At 38.8% G+C, this 20,883-nt stretch overlaps 1 protein-coding gene across 1 annotated transcript; it reads right to left on the bottom strand.

Annotated features, from left to right (window-relative positions):
- Positions 1–10,389: 10,389 nt before the first annotated feature.
- ptger3 (prostaglandin E receptor 3 (subtype EP3)) lies at positions 10,390–19,482 on the bottom strand. Its single transcript, XM_088313324.1, has 2 exons — positions 18,527–19,482; positions 10,390–13,304 (listed from the first exon to the last, which is right to left on the bottom strand). Exons 1-2 carry the CDS (start codon positions 19,379–19,381, stop codon positions 12,972–12,974), a joined length of 1,188 nt encoding a protein of 395 aa, XP_088169450.1. The 5' UTR covers positions 19,382–19,482; the 3' UTR covers positions 10,390–12,971.
- Positions 19,483–20,883: the final 1,401 nt, after the last annotated feature.

The following is a 20,883-nucleotide window of genomic DNA, read 5'->3' as shown; positions in this document are numbered from 1 at the left end:
CTAAGAAACAATATTTTTTTCTTCAGGGCTCGACAATAAAGATTTATTTATTAAAAAATGACCACGCACATTTGATGAGAATTTATTTTTATTTTTTTTAAATGCAGATCACTCACACCAACCTCACTTGCATGGACATTACAAAGAAAAATTCACAAGTGTTACGATCGGCGGGTGGAGGTAGAGGAGGACCCAAATGCAGGGAAGCCAGGCAAAGGTAACTTAAAGGGAATTTAATTAATGAAATAATAGGGCAAACAAGGTTCTAGGAGGAAACAAACGTATCAAAGTGCAAAATAACAAAGACGAACAAAATGCGACTGGACAGAACAAAACTTGACTAGGAAACAGCGAGAGGAACCAGAGATAAGCGACCATCACAAGGATCAATGAGCACTGAGCGTGAACGAGGAACAAAGAGCAACAGTGACAACCAACGAAGGGCAGTGCACCGACGCCGAGTAGTCGGCGTGGGGCGTTTAAGTAATGAATTAATCAAGGATTCAACGAGTAACAGGTTCGGGACTGGTGGGCGCGTCTCTCCAGCAGCGAGGTCATCAAGGAGTCAACCAATAGCTGGTGCGTGGCTGGTGGGCTCGTCTCTCCAGCCAACACCACACGACAGGACACGCGCTGGAAGGAAACGCCCCCCACGCCAGTTGAGCAAACGTAAACAAAACATGACGGAAGCGGACCATGACAACGAGAGACATCTTATTTATTATTTTATCTACTTTTAATCCTCTTTGGTAATTTATTTGGGTGGGCATTTGACTCATAAAATATTGTTGGTTGTTAATTGATGATGTCTTTAAGCAGTCACAATGAGTTTGAGAGAACTGCATGACATCAGCTATGTAGGAAGCATCACTTCATTCATGTTAGAATCTGATCAGTACAGCATTTTCATCAAAACGGGTTCAGAACATTCAGGGAAAACATTAAAAACAAAATGAAATACAAAATGTTGAATTTTGTAATAGACTAAAGATCTTGTGTCTCATGCTCAGAGTTTATCAATTACTAATCATGCATTTGCTTAGCAACAAGGAGAGATTCCCTGGCCTGTCCAGAAACACCAACCACTGAAGTCCCAGTTGCATTACCCACATTCTGGTACAAGCGATTTTACCAGTTATTTTTTAATCTAAATGATGACCCATGCATTTTTGCTTCAAGTTGGCTTCGGAGCACTTTTTCAATCTATAGTGGACCTAATGAATGATGGTGTATAATACCAGCCTTTGACCTGCACACTTCACTTGACTGGCTTCCTCTTTCATCTCTCATTATAGCACTGCCATTCGCTGAAGCAGAGCTAATTACAGACTTTTGCTATGTTACACGCTCAAGGGGCTCATGTGCCATATGGACTCATATGCAACACAATTCAAATGATTACTTGACCTCCTTTTTTTTTATGGTTGTGTATGGATTTTGGTTAAAGACAAAGGGTCGATATGCAGCCACCTTATAAACAGCCTCACTTCACTTCAGGTTTGCCAAATAGTCTTTGTGTCATGCCAGACTCTCCAGATTCGTAGTCCATATATGGACTACCAGGGTTTGAATGAGATGACCATCAAGAACCTCTACCCACTACCGTTCAATTTGTTTAATTTGTCTTTCAACTTCAGGGAGCCACCATCTTCTCTAAGCTCAACCGCAGAAACGTATACCTCCTATTCCTCTGAGAAAAGTATTTTAGGATATAGTCAGTTCCCAGTGACGGCCATCGGCCCTACCAGTCGAAATGTCTCTATATTATGGAGAACGACATCTTTTCCTTTAGGCTTTTCCCTTCAGGGGTCGCCGCAGCAAATCACTTGCCTCCATCTATCCCTGTCCGCTGCATGCTCTATTCATCAAGGCGGAAAACTGCAAATTCCACACATCAGTACCGTCTGTATTCCTGCAAACAGCTGCAACACATTTTGGGGTTTGCCAACTTTTTCTGACGATTAATCCGTAGTTACAGTGTGGCCTCTCTACTCACTACACTCACCAGCTGGAAGGTGTCATTAAAGTTCATTGCAATGCATTCCAGACTCTGAAGCCTTGATTCAGCAACTCTAAATGCTAAACCTGGAACACCACTGAGTGCGGGAGTTAGAGGTGGATGTTTGCAACCAGTTCAAGGCTCAACCATCTTTAAATCCTCTATTTAAAAAAAATTCAGTTGTGCTAGTACCTGTGGTGTGGAAATAAACGTCCAACGTTGCCAAGACCACTGTGTTGTGTGCTATTGGCTTCTGCTTCTTCCTATGTCACATCATGCACCCAGCAAACAGTGAAATGAGTGACATAATCATTTGATTCCCTACAACTCAACCAGATTTCTGGCTCCTACAAAATGGCTGATGCCCACATGCCACACACCTGTTCACATGCAACCAATTTCCAATACTCCTGGTCTCAATTAGTAATGTCTACAAAGAACATTTGGTGTAGCAATCAGCTTTCAATTGCTGCACTGTGCTGTATATGTGATTCTCAACCAGGGTGCCATGGAACGCAAGAGATTATTAGAGGTACAGGAAATTTCACTTAGTTTGAAAAGTATTTATTAATTACAAATATATCTTTATTAACGTAATTTTAGCAATATATAGTGTGTAGTTACAGAGTAATCACATATCGAGGTACAAAAACTACAATAAACTTCTCGCCATTCATATAACAGATGCAGTTCTGAAAAATGTTATCGCTGTCAGATTCTTGTCTTACGATCCATATCCAAGCACTGATGGGGCACACAAACACTCTGACTGCTGAAAAAAATGTCATTTACAGTAGTTTGAAAACCACATCCTTCCCCCACAAGAGAAGCAGAGAAGTGCTGTGACTGTTCTCTGCTTGCGAGGTGCTATTAGGAATATTGGAAAACTCATTACATCTGGAAAGAAACTCAATTATAGAAGAAGAGTGGTCAATGTATTATGAATAACAAACAAAGCTGTCATTACCAAGATTAAAAAAAACAAATGTCCAGTTTACAATTTAAAAATTGTCAAACAAACAGACGATGAATCATTTTGTGCCTAATCTCTTCGCCGGTGCCATTTCCTCCATGAAAAATGCTGTTAAAAGAAAATGCTCCACGTTAAAGCAGTCTTAATGTCATTTAATGTACCTGCAATGCGTATTGAAAAAAAACTCTCTAGATTGTCATCCATTTGTTGCATGTTGTTATCCATTTGCTTGCTATTCATCATTTGCTTATTGCGAAAAATCTGCTTTAGGACAATTTTGAACTATTTTCTTAGATCTTCCATTTCTCATGCATGTCCTGTTAAAGTGTGATTGTGTCACTAACCAACAAGCCTCAACAACTCTCTACCACAGGGTTGGTGCTCCTTGCTTCATATTTATTTGCTTGTTATTAGCGGTGGTGGTGATGTTTGGAGATGACCGGTATTGTCGTCATTGTTGTTATCACTGTTGCTTATGTGACTGTTGTTGTGCCCATTGTTCTCTCACTTTATCCATCTCGCCTCTGCCTCTATATGGCCTTCTCAGACTACACGAAATGGAACTGAGTAAAAAAACAAAAAAAGTCCCTTAATTTATTGCAACATAAACTTTTTTTTTGGTGCACACTGCCCTGAATATATAGTATACGTCATGGTTTTAGTGGAAACCTGAGAACAAATATCAGTATTTCTTTTAAGGCTATGGTACAGTATATTAGTTCTAAAGTTATTCTGCAATAAAACATGTGACCAGCCAACCAGAAGCTGCCATCGTTTTTCTTTTAGATATTTTTTCCCCATTATTTGTTGTAATATTCTGAAAAATAGGACCAGTCATCTCATTTAGATACTTGCTCTGCAATTTGACAATGAATCACTACCGGAATCGATGCTGTTTTGGGGTGAATAGATGCACAGCAAATGTTGGTGTCAGAGTGAGGCCCAGTAGCCTGAAGGAGGCAAAATTCATCACATCGCATCCTGAACCATTTTCAAAGAGCGTAAACACATTGAATGACATCAAATCATCATGAATTTTAAGCAGTGGAAATAAACATGCAGTGGATTGAATGTAGGTATTTCTGTTTGTAGAGCCTTTAAAGAGCTGAAGCAGCATTGGAACATTTCCATATTTAGTAGAGGCTGCGTAAAATGTAGTCATAGGATGCCAGGAATGTTGCTTCATTTTCGCACATTTCGCCAATGTGCGGGGAGCTATAATCATAACGTGTTGCCATTTTATTTACAAGTGGTTTAAATAAACCTGTGTGAACATGCCTTGTTTTCTGTATTCAGTTGAGAAAAGTGTGAAGCCCTAGTATCTATAAAAATCTGAAAAGAAATGCATGTTGTTAAACAAAAACCTTATGAATAGACGTTCCCAGACGGTGAACCCAAATGAGTCGATCAATCAAACACCACTTAGAAGTTTCCTTACTGTGTACAGTTTAAGGATGAAATATGCACTTATCACTTTCCTGCTCTGTATCATTTAGCACTATCAGAGGATTACAATTCCCTGGCTGCTTTATTTTATGACTTAAGCGGTGTAAAATTAAACTTAATCCCTCTTGATCACGGGAAGTCTGTTTGTTAGTTTGCAGCGAAGCCACTTAATACTGTGGAGCTTGCTTTACAAGTGCACCACTAGCCGTTGGATCCGACGACTAAACCATGGCAACCATGTTGCTTTATTTTGACTGATGACGTCACACTTCCATTTGATCAATGCGGGCATGCACAACAGCACTTGTCATGTCTATCTTATTTCAAAGGCCAATTGACAACCACCATTGTGATATTGTCACAAATAATTTTACTCAATTTTACTCAGTGGCACACAAGATTTGTCGGCATCAATACGGTTACCGTAGCAACATGCTTTCAATGCCTTCCCTGCTGTTTCCCTTGAGGTATTTCTTTGAACAAAAAATCATGCTGAAGTATCCCTGACAAGGTGAACACAATCTTTTGTTGAATTGCACTTTAAAACTAGATTGTGAAGTGTCATTTTTATAGAGTCGCAAAAACGTCAACAAGTGAAGAAAAAAGGAAAATAAAACGTGTTTTGTTTGCTTTGAGCATAACTTTGTGGCTCGCCACCATGCCTTATGCATCCCCCTTGAAAAATGTGGGGAAAATGGTATTACTACTCTTTTATCACAAGGGAGTTAACAACTGCAGTGAAAAGATATTCCTATCCTTAAATTGACCACAAATAACCAAAATAGCTCCATTCAACCTCATTCACTCAAGTCTGTATAACCATTTTGTATAGCGAAAAAAAAACAATGACCTAAAACGCTGCAGTATATGAGGTGTATATGATAATAGACTTGGACAGCTTGGAAGGTGAGCTGTCGATTAGAGGACAGAAACTCCAACTTTCTATCACATGCCCACTCCAATATATTGTACTCGGTGTGAAAACTGAATGAAGATGCTGCAAAAAGTCTGTGAATTTCAAACACAAGGACCCTTATCAGGTGGGGAAAGAGTCTGCACAGGAGATATATTTGCAAGGACTGCAATGACTAAGCTTTTCAAGGGCTGGGAAAAACAGAGGTGAGACAAAGGCAACCAAAGGCAGGTTTGCAACGTGAGCCAGAGAATGTTGGTCTGGCTCTAAACTCTGCTGATTTTTTTTTTTTTTTTATGTCATGATCCGTGGAATACTGATATGTTGGAGAATTAATCTGTGCTATGTTATTTGTTGTTATTTGTATACAGCCACCTGGGATTAGTTTTGGATCAGCCAACCCACAAGGGGTTGTCCAATTATGTTGCAATCATTATATTATGAACATGGATACTACATCAATTTGCACTGGATGCTTTTTTTTTTTCACATGGTGATTTTCATGTGTTGATTTGAGATTTGAGATGACCGTGATGTATTTGCATGACGCATGATCATTCCGGGTGTCAAATCTCTGGTAAACACATTTTAGGGTCATAGAATGGAGGACACAAGATACAACTTTCAAAGAATAATTACTTGATTTTTATTGTCAATTTTAATCAACTTTATTACATTCAGAACAAGCAATGAGCTTGGCTGCAAAGTCATTGCTTATCGTACAATCCACAGTCATGGTTTCATGAAATAAAATGCATACATATCAAGAATCTTGCTCAACTTCTTCATAATTCAATCAGAAACGTACAAAGCAGTGCAGTATTTAGGATTTGTGAAGAATTAACAGATTGTTGTGTCATTGTGCTTTTTAGATATGGATATGGCAAAACCTTGCTTTTTACTTATCCTGCTTGTTTTTCAAAGTAACCGAGTGTTGAGAAATGTTCTGAATATGTGTACATTTTATTTTATGTCACCATGACTGTGGGTCAAATGAGAAACAATGACTTCTCAGTTACAGTAAAGCTAAGGAGCATAAGTGTGCTTGTGTGCTGACTTTCACTTTCGCACGTGAACACGTACGTATGCTGGCTCAGTCGGTTAAAGTGCCAGGGACAACTTCTTGCGCCAGTCCGTCCCTTTATGTGATGGTATAGTGAAGCCAACATGCTGCCTCATCGCAGCACAACCTCAGGACACACATAATTAATATTCTGCTCAATAAATGATCAAATGGGATGCCGCTATCAAATATTGCAATCATCTTAATGAACATAGTATTTAGTAAACCACCGGCGATGGAAGAAGTTCTCCACTTAAAGATGTATTTGTCGGATCTCTAAACAGATTTGGTCTGGATTTATGGCTTCATTAGTTTGTGTTTGGACCGTAGCAATCACAAGTGACAGGCAGCAGGTCAGAAGCTGATAGGGATCTTGTAAAGACCCGCAACCATTCTCCTTGTGTGCTAATAAAAACATAAATCACGTGAAAGATAATTATAAATCACTACTGGTAAATCTTAGACTCATTATAATTCATTGAGTGATACAGCTGTGAAAATGTAATCCAATAGTGTGGAACAACAGCACATCACTGCCATTATATGTTGGCATTTAATGGATTTATTGCACATTTTCTCTCTAGTGACCTCCTGGGTGCTTCTCTGAGGAAGAAAATACTTCTGTACTCCGAAACCACATCTTCTCATCATGTACGTGAGTCGACTAGCAATGATTATGTAATGATGCGAATGGACAAATAGAGTGGATATAAAGTCTCCACACTGCTGTTCAAATTATACATGATTTTTTTTTTATATTGAAAGGTGCATAATTTCAAAGCCTTTCCCACCATTAAAAGTGTGGGAATAATCACAGAGTCAGGTCAGGTGACTAGTGATGTTGCTTCAGCACGCCAATGTTCTTTTTGGCCAGGAACTGACGGATGCTCAGTGGTATTGTGAGGAGGTACACTGCAAGAGTTTTTTTTGCCTCATCTCATGCACTCAATGAAACAAACGGAGCAGGATGGCTTCATAGATGTGCTGGTTAATCAGTTTGAGGGGGTGTGGGTGTGCACTTAGTTTGTATTTTGGCTTGGAAATAATAACGTACTCTATATATCTTTTTGTGATCCGGGTCCTGGAACATCAAAACCTTGCAAGCTTTTAGTTTTAAGTGTCTTCCTAACAGCCACAACAGTAGGTCCTGAAAATGCATTCACAATTTGAGAGGTTATAAATAATGTTTAAAAGGAAAATAAACAAAACAAAATACATGATGGTTTGGAAGAATCTTGTTGGCGGGAAAAACATAAAACGCTCTCCACTCACATTGACGGGCGTAATTTGAAATGCTGCCCTAGATACGACCCTTTCAAAGCTTCCATGTGCGTTCAAAGCATAACCAATGTCAAGCGGCATTAAATTGATTAGATCCTTTAAAGTCATGACTCTGCTCTTCACTGTGGCTCTTGAAGAAGCAATTTGATAATTGAGCATGAAGAAGAATAGCAGAAAATTATGAAGAAAAGTAGAAATTGTGTGTGCGAGTGTATGTGTGGGCGTGAAAATAAAAGAAATAACGAGTTCTCCTGCACCACTTTGTTGTCATCTTTTATATTTCCTCTCCAAAGGTCTCACTTTATAATAACCTGTCACTTTGTTTCAAAGGCGCCATACAAAAAGCCTCATCATTTATCCCTCCATATATATATATATATATATATATATATATATATATATATATATATATACATACATTTAATATACCTGGATAGCCTATTGAGAGCAGAAGTTGCAAATAATGGAACATTAATGTGCCCACTAAAAATTATTGCACAGACAGACCCGTGACTCAGTAATAAAAGTACTTCGTAAAGTGCAAGCAGCCAACTTTGAACATATTAAATTATGTGAAACTCCAGACTTTGTCAGCATTACTATTAGTATAATGCACTTTTGCGATAGTTTTATACTCATTTTGTCAAATGGAGCTTTTTCAAAGCTTGAGACAGAAATATTAGCTCTAAAAGCACTCAGAAACCATAATGAACCATGTGGACATGAAATTTACAGGAAGTAGAAAGAGCTTCAATACAAATTAGTGTATAGAAAATAATGGAAATATAATTACAGTGAACCTCACCTATTGGCATTTCACTAGTCACAAACTCACCTCATTGTATGCCTTTTCTGAAAATGAAAATGAACAAATCCATCCAACTCTGTGTAAAACATTAAATCCAAGAAAAAGGTCAGTAAAGCTCTGAAGGATGCACATATTATTAGATCACATTGTGAGTATCTGGTAAGTAAAACTTACCTTATTGCTCAGTGAAGTTATCGATCCTGTGCTCGACAGTTTTGTGACTCACATGCTCTTCTCAGTACAGCAGAACAATTCCACTCAATGGCAGAAGGTCAAACAGGCCCGAATTTGACTCAGAGTGCATAGAGCATATACTTTTTTTAACAATATTTTGTTTCATGGTCTGCTGTCAGACTTTTCGGATGTAAAATGGATTCCTATGGGCTACAGCTGTAGGGCGTTTGAATTGAAAAAGTTCCACTTCAGTGTTGCCCGCGCAAGTAATTCTTCTTTTGACCGGCATACACGACAGCAAAGCTTTTCCTTTAACCTATGCCACGTGGACTTTCCTGTCAGTTCAATACAATTAGAGCTTTGTTTCATTCTAATAGGTGCCTTTTGAACCCTGTTACACGCAAGTGCAGCTACACTGGCCATAAAGTTGGTGCCATTTAAGTGGCATTTAACCGCCCATTATCTATTTGCCTCATCCTGTCCTGTGAGATTGCTTCTCAGACTGAGGGCTGACATGTCGCTACATGGGTGTCACTCGCTGTGAATCTGTGACCTCATGAAGCCTGTCCAACACACTATTGATCACATCAGGCATTCCACAAGGCTGCAAACCCACTATTCTTCACTGTTACCAAGCTTCTCTGGGACATCCCATGGGTGTCCAGGGCCCACAAATGACCCTACCAGCACAACATGTCGGATACATTTTACAAGCGTGTTCATCGTAACGGGAAGTCACCACTGCCCACCACCTACTCATCAATAACACCGTCAGAAAAAAACTCATTCAAGGTCTTTGCTACCAGAATTTTGAATTGACGATCAAACAAGGCAGCAGCAGGGCTTAAAACTGGTAAAAGGCATTGCCGGATCCAATTCCAAGCCATGCTAGTCCATTCCACCCGGGCAACGTCCATGACCAGTCCAGTGTAAGAAACAGTGAGGGGGCTGCAGTGCTTCATGTGAAAAGATCACCACATCGATCGGTTGAGCTCTGGAAGCATGAGAAAGGTTAAACCATTAAAAGGAGCTGCTGGCAGAAAGGACTAAAACCACTGCAAGTTTCTGTTCTTTCTCTTCTAAAGTGCTCCAATGCCATTTTAGATCATAGATTGTAGCCATTGTGTTCTACTATTTCAAAGTTAAAGGGGAAGTCAACACCAAAAACTCATTTGCAATGTTCTATCCGCCTTCACTAGTCTAAACATGGCATTCTGATTAATATTGTATTTGTGGAAAAGCAAAATGCACCTGTTTTAACTATCTCAGGAGGTGGCCATTTTGTCACCATCTGTCAGCCACAGTTATGATGTTTCAGAAAAAAATATTCCATCTGTTGCTGAAACTAACAGTTACTTCATATACGTTACTAAACATATTACTGTATTACATATTATATAATTTTTCCATTATTATTGTTATGAAAACCTGATGTACTATTGAGAAAAATGGTGAGCCGAGTTGGAAACAACTAAAAAAAATTCCAGAAAAATGTACTTTCATCTCTATTAGCACAGTTGAATACAAATTTGTTATTTATTAAATTACACTACTTTTATATAAACAAAGCTAGGATAATATTTGTGGTGATAATGATTATAATGATCTATCTATCGATCTATCTATTGATCTAGCTGGCTAGCTAGCTAGCTAGCTAGCTATAAGCCAGCTCATCATCATCTTATAATACATCTATACATAAGGAAAAAATCAAGAATCAAGAATAAAAAAATTGAAAGTATTTATTTTCTTTATTAGACTTGGAATCACAACATTACAGCACCACATACTATGTCACATTGCAACTGCAAATGAATCAAAAATGCGCACAAGACTTCAAAGACTTGGTCAAAGGTTGCATAATTGCATCATTCCTAGCTTTCTTTCATACGCAGCACAGATGCTTTGAACATAAAAATGTAATGCAATATTACAGCGTGTATGTGTAAATAGCCCTCATCTGAGAATCGTGTCTCAGGGGTCATTAGTAACGACAGATTCAACGGGAATGCTTTGTTTTTGTGGTTGTGTTTTTAATTTCTCTGCCTTTTAGTTGGATAAAATGGTCACTTTCTATGACATGTATGTAGTATTTAACAGATGTGCGCTTGGAATGTATTAACGTTGCCAAATGTATGATTGTGAAAGTGGTTGCACCGTTTCTTTCCAAAGACAAAGTTGTTGCTTAATTGCTCATCATAAGGTGATGTGTTTAGCAGTTAGATGTGTTTGGTCAGGAAGACCGACAGACACTCATAATATCAAAATGGTCATAAAAGCAGTTTTTGGTTTCCATCTAAAAGAGTTCTTTACATAGATAAACAGATCTGCCAATTAAAAACAAAAACACATTTGTGATCTTTTCCTGAAGCCAAAACATCACTACCTCAAAAGATTCGTAAACTGATAAGCTGGAAACCTCATTAGGGCTAAATATTTGGAGAAAACATCCTTGTTACTACTCAGATCACACTCATGCCATCATATCTATCTATCTATCTATCTATCTATATATATATATATATATATATATATATATATATATATATATATATATATATATATATATATATATATATATATATATGTGTGTGTGTCATTAAAATTTTTCTTATTTTTTTTTACTACTGATGAATAATCAAGCACTAATCCTGACCTTGCTCTCCAATAAAAAGGGCAGGCTCTGAGATCAGTAATACTTTGTTTTCAGGCACAATTTAAAATTAGCTGAAAAACAAAAGAAACAACTGTCTTTTTGTGATAAAAAGAAAAATAATGGTATAATTTCTTTTGATCCATAAAACAGAGATAACATTTGTGGATAAAAGAAAAAAAAAAACATTAAATGTTTTTTTTAATCTGAAAACTAAAATACACCTTGGTCATTTATCAGACAAAAAGAACAAACTAAAATAAAAATTCCAGAGATATGAAATATGAGATTTTTTTTGGGGGGGGGGCCTAAAATAAACTTAAACCACTTTTTTCCCCCAAAGTATCATAATAAAGGCAATGAAACAACACAGGAACATTTTTTCTTAGTGTTTTCTGATTTAAAAGAAAATCTCAAATATATATCTATCTATCCAAAATCCTTTTAAAATCCAGAGCGCCATACTTTTCAACAATTATTGTTGATTTCTTGTGTATGGATGAAGTACAATTAGAACAACATGGCTCAGATTCAAGTGCAAGCTGGTTGTGTCAAACCAACTTGTAAACATGTTGTTAAATGTGACAATTAAACATGTTGTGGAGGTGTTTATTGACATCTGAACAAGTGCTCGGAATCGATGATCTCTATTTAAAGCAGCACTTCAAATTAGTGGAGCGTCAATTCCGCCAAGTGGTGATTTCTTGTTAAGATCCACGTTCCCGTTCAGAAATCAAGAGGTCAAGTGTAAAGCTCATCGCACATGCTTTAATTCATTTTACCGTTTGTCCCATCTTAATCGGGTGATTACGTGAACCTACGAAACATTCTTGATTGGGTGGGTGAGCATGCCAATGGGAAATTTACACTGGTACATATTGATCAGCACACAGCTCCCGTTTTGTACTGTGTGCACGTAACAGGTCGACAAAAGCACATCCAGCTGGTTAATGTGCTGAAAAGGCACAATTGTGACATCTGGTTTGAATTTCCCCAATGAGAATGCAAACAACGGCAGTTTTTCTCCGGAAATACTTGAATAAATAAATAAATATCAAACTGGAATCAGAAATACTAAGGCGTCTGTACATTACAGAAAATAGCAATAGTTGGCTTTTATTTTTGTCATGCTGAGGCGTTTGGCACATAGAACAAACTTCACAATTCTTAAAAAAAATGTCTTGAACACTTAATTCAGCTTCACATATTGTATCGATGGACGCATAAAGCCAAACATCTGTAACACTGTAGCTGTTAATTTGTGTGTTATGCAGCAGTAGTTACGCCTTGTTTTACTATTTACATTCAGTGATATCCAATAGGTAGCATTATAAGTCATTGGCCAGAAAAGAAATATTCATCATTAATAAATAATCTTACATTCCATTTATCTTTCAAACGGTTTTTCATCAAAAATAGTTACATTCCTTTACAATAATTCTTAACGTAGAAATGCGATGACAAAAGAAAGAGATCAATCTCTTCAGTTTAGAAGTCACACTTCTTGGGAACACATAAGGATACTTCTTTGTTGGATAGGACATTGAATGTATTCACATGATGCTCAGGTAACTTTTAAAAAAGAAATATATGCTTCCACATGCAGGATCTCCACTTCATTCTTCACTCAATGTCTCATAAAGTGGGAAACTAGTTTGCATTCAAAAGTCTCCTTTATTACTTTGGGGTTTCTGGAGGCTTTCTTGGTTGTGCTTATTAAGCGCATCCAAAGCCGTTTGGGTCTCCTTCTGATCCTCAATGGAGCAGTTGGAGACGGCATTGGCGACCAGGCAGAACTTGCGAAGGAGGATCTCTCTGAGGAGCAGGTAAACCCACGGGTCCAGGATCTGGTTGAGCGATGCCAGGCGGATGGCGGTCAGGAAGAAGTTACAATCCAACTGAACGTCGCGCACGGAGTTGGGATGGGAGCTCTCGGCCGACGAATTGCATTCATGAGAGGACACCTGGGTGGAGATCATCCGCAGCATCAGCACCTGGGCGACACAGACATCTCATTCAGTCTTAACAAGAGATCAATCACATCTTCTAACATCGTAATATTACCTATAAACATACTTTGAAATAGTGTCTTTATGCTTTATAGTTTCAATGCATCACATAAATAATATACAAAGCGCTCCAAAATGTTGGAACTGAGGACAATACCTTGATTGTTTTTGTTTTTTTTCTGCAGACTGAAAAATTTGAGTTTGGAGGTCAAGAATCATGAGTACAACATTTTGATTTTATTTTCAGATATTTACATCTGGATAGCATATACTTCTTAGAATACACGCATTTTTTTTCATGTGAGTAAAACGTGACCGAAAGGTGCTTTGTGTTTCCAAAATGTGACCTATTACATTACAATAGGGCTGAATCACTCTTGGATTTTGCCTCTGATGACTCACATTGATAAAAGTTTAGTTCAATGACGTGCGCTGAGGATCATGAGTAGTGAGTCATTGACTGATATAAAAATATGAATCCATAATAGACGAGCCTGTATTTCAATTTTCACCTAAATTGAAACATTGGTTTTTAAGGCTTTTAATTTGGATTCACTTAATTTCACACTGTTGAATAATATGATAGCTAGAAAAACAAAATAATATGCAACATGAAGTCATTGTTGTCATATTGACGGTGCTTTATAAAATTAAAATGCAATTGAGCTCATTGTGAGCGGTGCCCGTATAAATAATATAAATTGCCGAGGGGTTGTTCCGAAGAAATAAGTTCTCTGAATAGTAAAAACCTCCTTTTTTATTCGCCCCCCCCCATCAAGTGATTTATAGCTCTTACTTTATCAACCACTAGTGATCGACTTGACTATTAAAGTTCGGCTTAAAGTGATGACTTCTGTTTTTTTCCCTCCGCGACAGTCAATTGAATGTCTGTTTAGAGCTCAAGAGACATTTTAGGATCTGACTGTGCCCATTGAAAAAAAAAGAGTTAATTTATTCCTCGATAAACATGCAGTAAGTAAAATAACATTTTAATTAGTAAAAAGCACCTGGTGTCATCACAAACTGTAACTATTGCTGCATTTTTTTCTTCCCATCCTGACACACAGGACAACTTTAAATAATATTGCTGCTGCATGTGTGAGGTTACGTGCAGGTTGAAGAAGAGGAGGACTCAATAATGCAGGGAAGCGAGGCAGGGGTAACTTAAAATTCAGGCTGGAGGGCAACTGATGTAGACACAGACATTGACAAGGACAACTGACAAGCGCCGACAAGAACTGAAAGAAAACAGGGAACTAAATACAATCAAATCGATGAGACAACGAGGAGCACCTGGACAAGACGCAAAGGGTTGGAAGGACCTGATTGGTTAACACTGGGGCTTGGGTAGACTAACACAGGTGGACAAAATGAACATGATGAGACACACCAAACCATAAAAAAAAAAAAAAATACTAAAGCAAAAAAATACAAATACAGAACATGTCAGCATGTCTGCATCAACATGCAAGTTTTAAATGTAAAGAAGATACAGCAGCAGATTGAATCATTAATTGCATTTAATTAGCCTTTTAAATGATTTAACAAGCTACAAAACAAATGGGCTGTCTCGTTGGCTACGTTACTGACCCTGTCATGAAAGCACCCAGCGCTGTGAGGATGTAGTTCTCCTTTGCTCGACAAAACTTTTGATCGTAAAACACAAAACCTCACACGCATCACATAATTGTAAGCATCCAAAGACTTGTCTTGTTGTTTCTAATACTTGGTTTCTCCACGAAATAAAGGTGAATATTTCGGTAATGGACATCTGGCCGCTTTGTAACATGTTCCACCCGTTCTGTAATTCCATAAAGATTGGAAAGTTGCTTTCCAACTGACGTTAGTTTTTTCAAGTCATTTTCACGATCCTGTACAGTGGATTGTGTACATATTGAGAACAGCCAGTTTTTCTGCACCAATAATGTGCATGCATATTGATTATTAAGTGGGTCTATTCATCAAAATATGTTTATTTTTTAACTCTTCACTTACAGGGAAGGTGACAGGGAAATTCTGCCTGCCTCTCTAGTCCGCCTTGACTGCACGTCCCTGTTAGAAATGTATATTACAGTACAACAAATTGGAATATCCTGGATAGGAAATAAACCACTGGTACATGAAACAATCGATGTCAAACGGGGCGGCTCAAGGAACAAAGTAGCAGCTGATGACAAAAGACATTTCAATAACAACGCAGAAAGTTTAGCAAAATTGACTCAAGCTGTGGAAACAGTTCCTTAAGACTTGTAAAGGGAAAATGAAGCTTCAAATAAGCTTCATGAACCAGTTGTATTTTTGGACCCCTTCAGATGGCACGTTTCAATATTGGGCTGAAAGTACATGGACTTTTTAAACCCCTATATTTAGGATAACAGTGTCATCTTGAAGAGTCAAAAAAATACTACAACTGGTTCATTTAAGCAAATTTGAAGCTTCATTTTCGCATCAGTACTTTTGACAAAAAATGAGTTGTTTTTTAACACAATTGTTTTTTTTTTGCGTGAAGAGTCTGTAGTGAAAGCTGAAAAAGGCATCTCTCGGTTTCACGTGCAATTTCCAAATCATAAAAATATGAGACAACACAAAATTCTTACTATAACAATACATTAATTATATTATTCACTCAATTGTGTTGCCTCCTTCCCACTCCCAAGCTGACAATGAGCAGCGGTCATAGAACCAGGACCCCGCATTACACACACCGCAACCACACAGACATGTGCTTTCTAATAACGACCTTGGACAGACAATTACACATGCTACTGACAATGCATGCCCCCATAACACACACAACAGACCCCTGAAACAGAACTCAGCTAAGTGGATTGGCCCTTAATGGGTATCTGGGGCAGTATTTCAGCGGGAAACGGGGGCAGCATTCATCTGCTCATGGCCTCACAATGGGACGAAATGAAAAGTACAGTCGATCAGCTTGAAAAGAAACACGAACATTTTTAGTACCTTTAAAGATACACCATGAAGTGATATGCTTGCCACTTGGCTTTCTAATTTGAGGCCCATAAATGGGCACCCCTTTTTCAGCAAGTGTAGGATCAAACGGAACACAGTGTTGTCTGCTCTCGTTAGTGTGCTGCTGAGAGGAGATGAAGCATCTCCAGAGACTAACAGCTGCAAATGCACGCGCGTGTGTTTGCAGGTGTGTTTTTTATGCATATGTGTCCATATCTGCTTGTTGAATTGTTTGTGGATTACAGCATCCTAATAGAATGTCGCAGCAGTTAGTACCTCACCAGAAATAAATAGTGCATCAATTGTGCATAGAATTGTGTGACTATAATGACCATGTGAAAATATTAAAGTTTTTTTCTTGCCATAATGTGTTTTTTAAAATAGCACTTTTTAGCATATAATCATCAATCACTAGATGAGAGCATGAAGACAAAAGCAATGTTGTCATGGCTTCACCACAAACCATTTCCTGGGCCATGGCTTACACCACAGGACTTCAAATCCAGCGCCTTTATTAGACTTCTATACCAATTACATCTAAAAAAAACAAAACTTCCATTACGAAAAATTAATCTGAGTAATCATTATTTCTGCATACAGTTGTTTGTGACTATTGTTGTTTGTGGTGTGGTGTCATTTTTTTCTAATGTCAAAAACAGTGTATATAAAAAGTCTACACCCCCCTGTGCCATATTATGGTGATATTAAAAATGAGACCACGATAAATCTTTTTTTTGGTTTCTAATAACTTGTCTAATTCATTTGAATAAAAATCCTTTGAGAAGAGAATTAAGAATAAACCACAAGGACAATGTGATTGCACAAGTATGCACACCCATTTATAAGTGGGAAATGTCTGTTTAGAATTAACTGATCACGTCGAACACAATAATTTGCTACCAATTATTAAAGTGCATATGATTAACCCAACACAAAGTTTAACTGTTCAAGTAGGCTTTCCTTGCCACTAGTAGATGCCTGAACGTTTCGTGCTAATGATAACTTCTATTATTAAGTGTTCATTATTCCCTCCACCTTGACTAAGGCCCTATAGCTCCAGATGAACCTGAAAGGATGAAACTGTCACCGCCATGCTTCACTTTAAGTATGGTGCTGTTCTGGTAATGAGCAGTGTTGTGTTTGTGCCAAAAATACCTTTCATTATGACTAAAATGTTCAACCCTGGTTCAGTCAGCATCAGATCATATCAAATGTTCCCACATGCATTTATGAAATTTCAATTATGTGTGTGTGTTTTAGAAAAATGGAGCCAGGCTTTAATGTTTTTCTTTTTAAGATAAGGCTGAAAAAGATGGGAATTTATTGACATGTACTAAACAGACAGTACTTTCCAAAAATTCCCTGCATATCCATAAATGTTGATGTTGGCCTCTTGGCAGCCTCCCATCTCATCTTTTCATCATTTTGAGGCCCATCCAGCTGTCACTGTTGCATCATATTTTCTCCAATTGATGACTGCACTGTGTTCCATGGTTTATTTACTGCCTTGGAAATTATTATTGTTTTCAAGATGTTCCTGTCTGATACTTTGAGGCAATGAGATCCTTCTGATGCTTTGGAAGCTCTCTGCAGCCCATGACTTGTGCTGTCAAGGTGCGATACTAAATATACTTTAAAATGTAGCAGATCTGTGCTGACTCCTATTTTCCATTCATGACTTTGAATAGCCATCAATTATCTGTACCGCTTCTCCTCACAAAGGTCGCGGGAGCCCATCCCAGGTATCTTCGGGCAGTAGGTGGGGTACACCCTGAACTCGTTGCCAGCCAATTGTAGGGCACACATAGACGAACAACCATCCTCGCTCACAATCATACCTGGGGGCAATTTAGAGTTGCATGGAGGGCCGGAGCTGGAATCGATCCCAGGACCTCTGCACTGTGAGGCCATCGTGCTAACCAGTCTAACACCACGACGCATGACTTTGAATATGATTGTTTAATTCTACATAGACTCATGTCAATATGTGCAATCACTTCTTTTTTACTCCCCCTCAATAAGAGCTGCACAGTTGCAGATCACATTGGAAAAAGTTTCAAAAAGATTTATGAAGGTCTCATCTTTTTTACACAACACACACAAACATGCACGCGCACGTACACGTTTGAACAGGAGAGTGTATATTTTCTGTATCCACTGACTTGGCTTTATGAAAGGTGAAAAACACTGACAGATGGTCCACTATACTGGAAACGAAGTACTGATTTACGTACCAGTAGAGGAGACCAGCAAACGAGCAGTACGCACATAATCCCCATGAGTTGAATCACGGTCTCCGTTGTGAGTCTTTCCCAGTGTTTGGAGGCCTGAGACGTGCCAGACTTGGTCTTACAGCGAATAATCAGGCCGCGGATAGTCACGACGTTGCAGGACACCGTGACAAGCAGCGAGAAAATCCCCAGCAAGGCAAAAGTGAAGGAGAAAAAGATGTTGCCGGGCACTTCTCTGTCCCCGGTGCTGATAAAGCACCAGGTGCCGGGCCACTGACGGGTATACTTGCCCACCCCTGCTACAGGCAGGAGGGCGAAGAGCAACACCAGGCACCAGATAACCACCAAAGTCTGCTTGGTCACGCTGGTCTTCATGTGGTTGGAATACCAGTGCGGGTTGGTGATGGCCGTGGCCCTCTCGATGGCCATGGCGCTGGCCATGAAGAGCGCGCACAGGCCGAAAGTGGTCATGCACACGCCGAAAAAGGCGCACAGGTTGCCTGACGAGTCGATGCGCTCCCATCTCAGGTCGGCGCGATAAACCGAGATAACTATCGGACTCGTCAGAAGCTGGCCGAACAGGTCCGTCAGCGCTAGAGACCCAATGCAAAGCAAGAATGATTTCTTTCTTCTGTTTTCCTTCTTCCTGTAGGAAATATAGACCAGGATGAGAGCCAGAGAGTTGCCCACCATGCCTGTGGCCATCATGGTGATGGGGAAGACAACCGACACATAACCACAGCCGGACTCAGTCCTGGTAGAGTTTTCTTCCCCCGCTGACTTGGTCACATTGGACGTCAGCATGGCTCCTATTCTGCTTTGCGATCTCTCAAAAAAGTCACACTTGTCCGAAGTCATCCTTTCGGACGGGCTGACAAGCAGAGACGAATTGTAGACGCCGTACGTGTGCGTACCATCTCTTCGGAGAGCCACACTGAGCCGAGCAGCTCTGCGCGTAAAAGCGCCCCCAGCCCTTTTACGCACCGGAGGCGGGACTGGCGGGGAGGTTTAGTGCTTACTCTCAATAAAATGGTTGAATAGGAAACGATTGCAGTTTTAAATATAGTTGTGTGATAGTGACGTTTTATTTTGTTTCTTTCATAAAATTGAGTGAACCCCCATACATTTGTTTCGAACAGGAATGACGGTACTTCAGGGTCTATCGTCCTAACTCATAGGAAAATCGGCGTGAAAATGTTTGAACATATTCTTGAGATCACACACGATGATTTTGTTGCGGCACTGCACAGGGTAATATTCCAAAGGCGTCGAGTTGAATTTAACTCAAATAGGCATATTTGCCTTCTTGAGGGCGATTGCCAGAGTACCCAATATGACGTCACCTAAATTATTTTGATGTTGAATTGACATCAGACGATCACATGGATATTTCATGATCGACCATATTTATTTTTAATTAATGTCAAAAACAGCTTCTTATATCCTTCTGAAGGTTCGCATGCCTAAATGGAACACCACCGAGGCTATTTTTAAACGTTTTTCCCCCGCATCCAAGGTCTACTGGTACTTAATGCATTCGATAGTCCTCGAGTGGTTCCCCTTCGAAAGAGTTCTCAGAGAATGAGATCCACCCGTTCGTTGAGTCACAGGACAATAAAATGTACACGTACGGTAGACTTAGATTCATCCAAATAACGACATATTCAAGAATGTCGATTAAAAGGTTAATTACAACGCTGAAAAAGCGCGTTTTACACCAACGTGCGTTGTATTAGGCTGCCATCTATCAAGCCTAATAATTTTTAAGTTAGAAAGCAGCTCAGCATGTTGCCTATAAACTTCAGTATTAAACAATACGCTGCATCTGATTTAAAACAAACAAAAAAAGTCATTGCCGCCGAATTATGAACCAGACATTGGAAGGTTTAACATTTTGCATGCTGGGAAAACTTCTGAGAAATGACAAGGTATTAAGTTGACAAGACTTTATTTACACACATACAGTTATTTCATATGTATAATATATGAAGCATGAATTGTCATGGTTTGCTAAAAAAAAGTCTTGGAACACTAAGATATGGAATTTGTTAATTTAATCCTTCTCTCCCTTGGGTAAACACTGATGACAACTGTGTAAAAAAAAACATTTGAGCCTAAATTAACTGAAATTTGTGCTGCTTGTGAACAACAAAACTTTGTAATACTTACCTTAAAATCAAAGTAAATAGTATTTGATTCTACATGTACTTATCCCTACATAGGTGCATTTTTATTTAAAAAGGGGTGTCCTGAGAGAAATTCTAAAGTACCCCAAGATCAACAGAATTGCTGTCACCAACATTAGCCCAAAATAAGGGCCTGACTATTTCCATTAAATGGCCAGATATAAATTGGTAGAC

The sequence above is a fragment of the Idiotropiscis lumnitzeri genome, chromosome 13 (assembly GCF_059441095.1).
Source record: "Idiotropiscis lumnitzeri isolate Australia: NSW breed Sydney's pygmy pipehorse chromosome 13, RoL_Ilum_1.0, whole genome shotgun sequence".
NCBI lineage: Eukaryota > Metazoa > Chordata > Actinopteri > Syngnathiformes > Syngnathidae > Idiotropiscis > Idiotropiscis lumnitzeri.
Note: the sequence above shows the minus strand (reverse complement) of the source record. Positions and strands in the feature narration are given on the sequence as shown.

Coding starts and splice junctions, on each gene's coding strand:
- ptger3 (XM_088313324.1), bottom strand. CDS start 19,381: ATGACTTCGGACAAGTGTGACTTTTTTGAGAGATCGCAAAGCAGAATA. Junction 13,305..18,526: donor TTTGCTGGTCTCCTCTACTG/GTACGTAAATCA, acceptor TGTGTCGCCCAG/GTGCTGATGCTGCGGATGAT.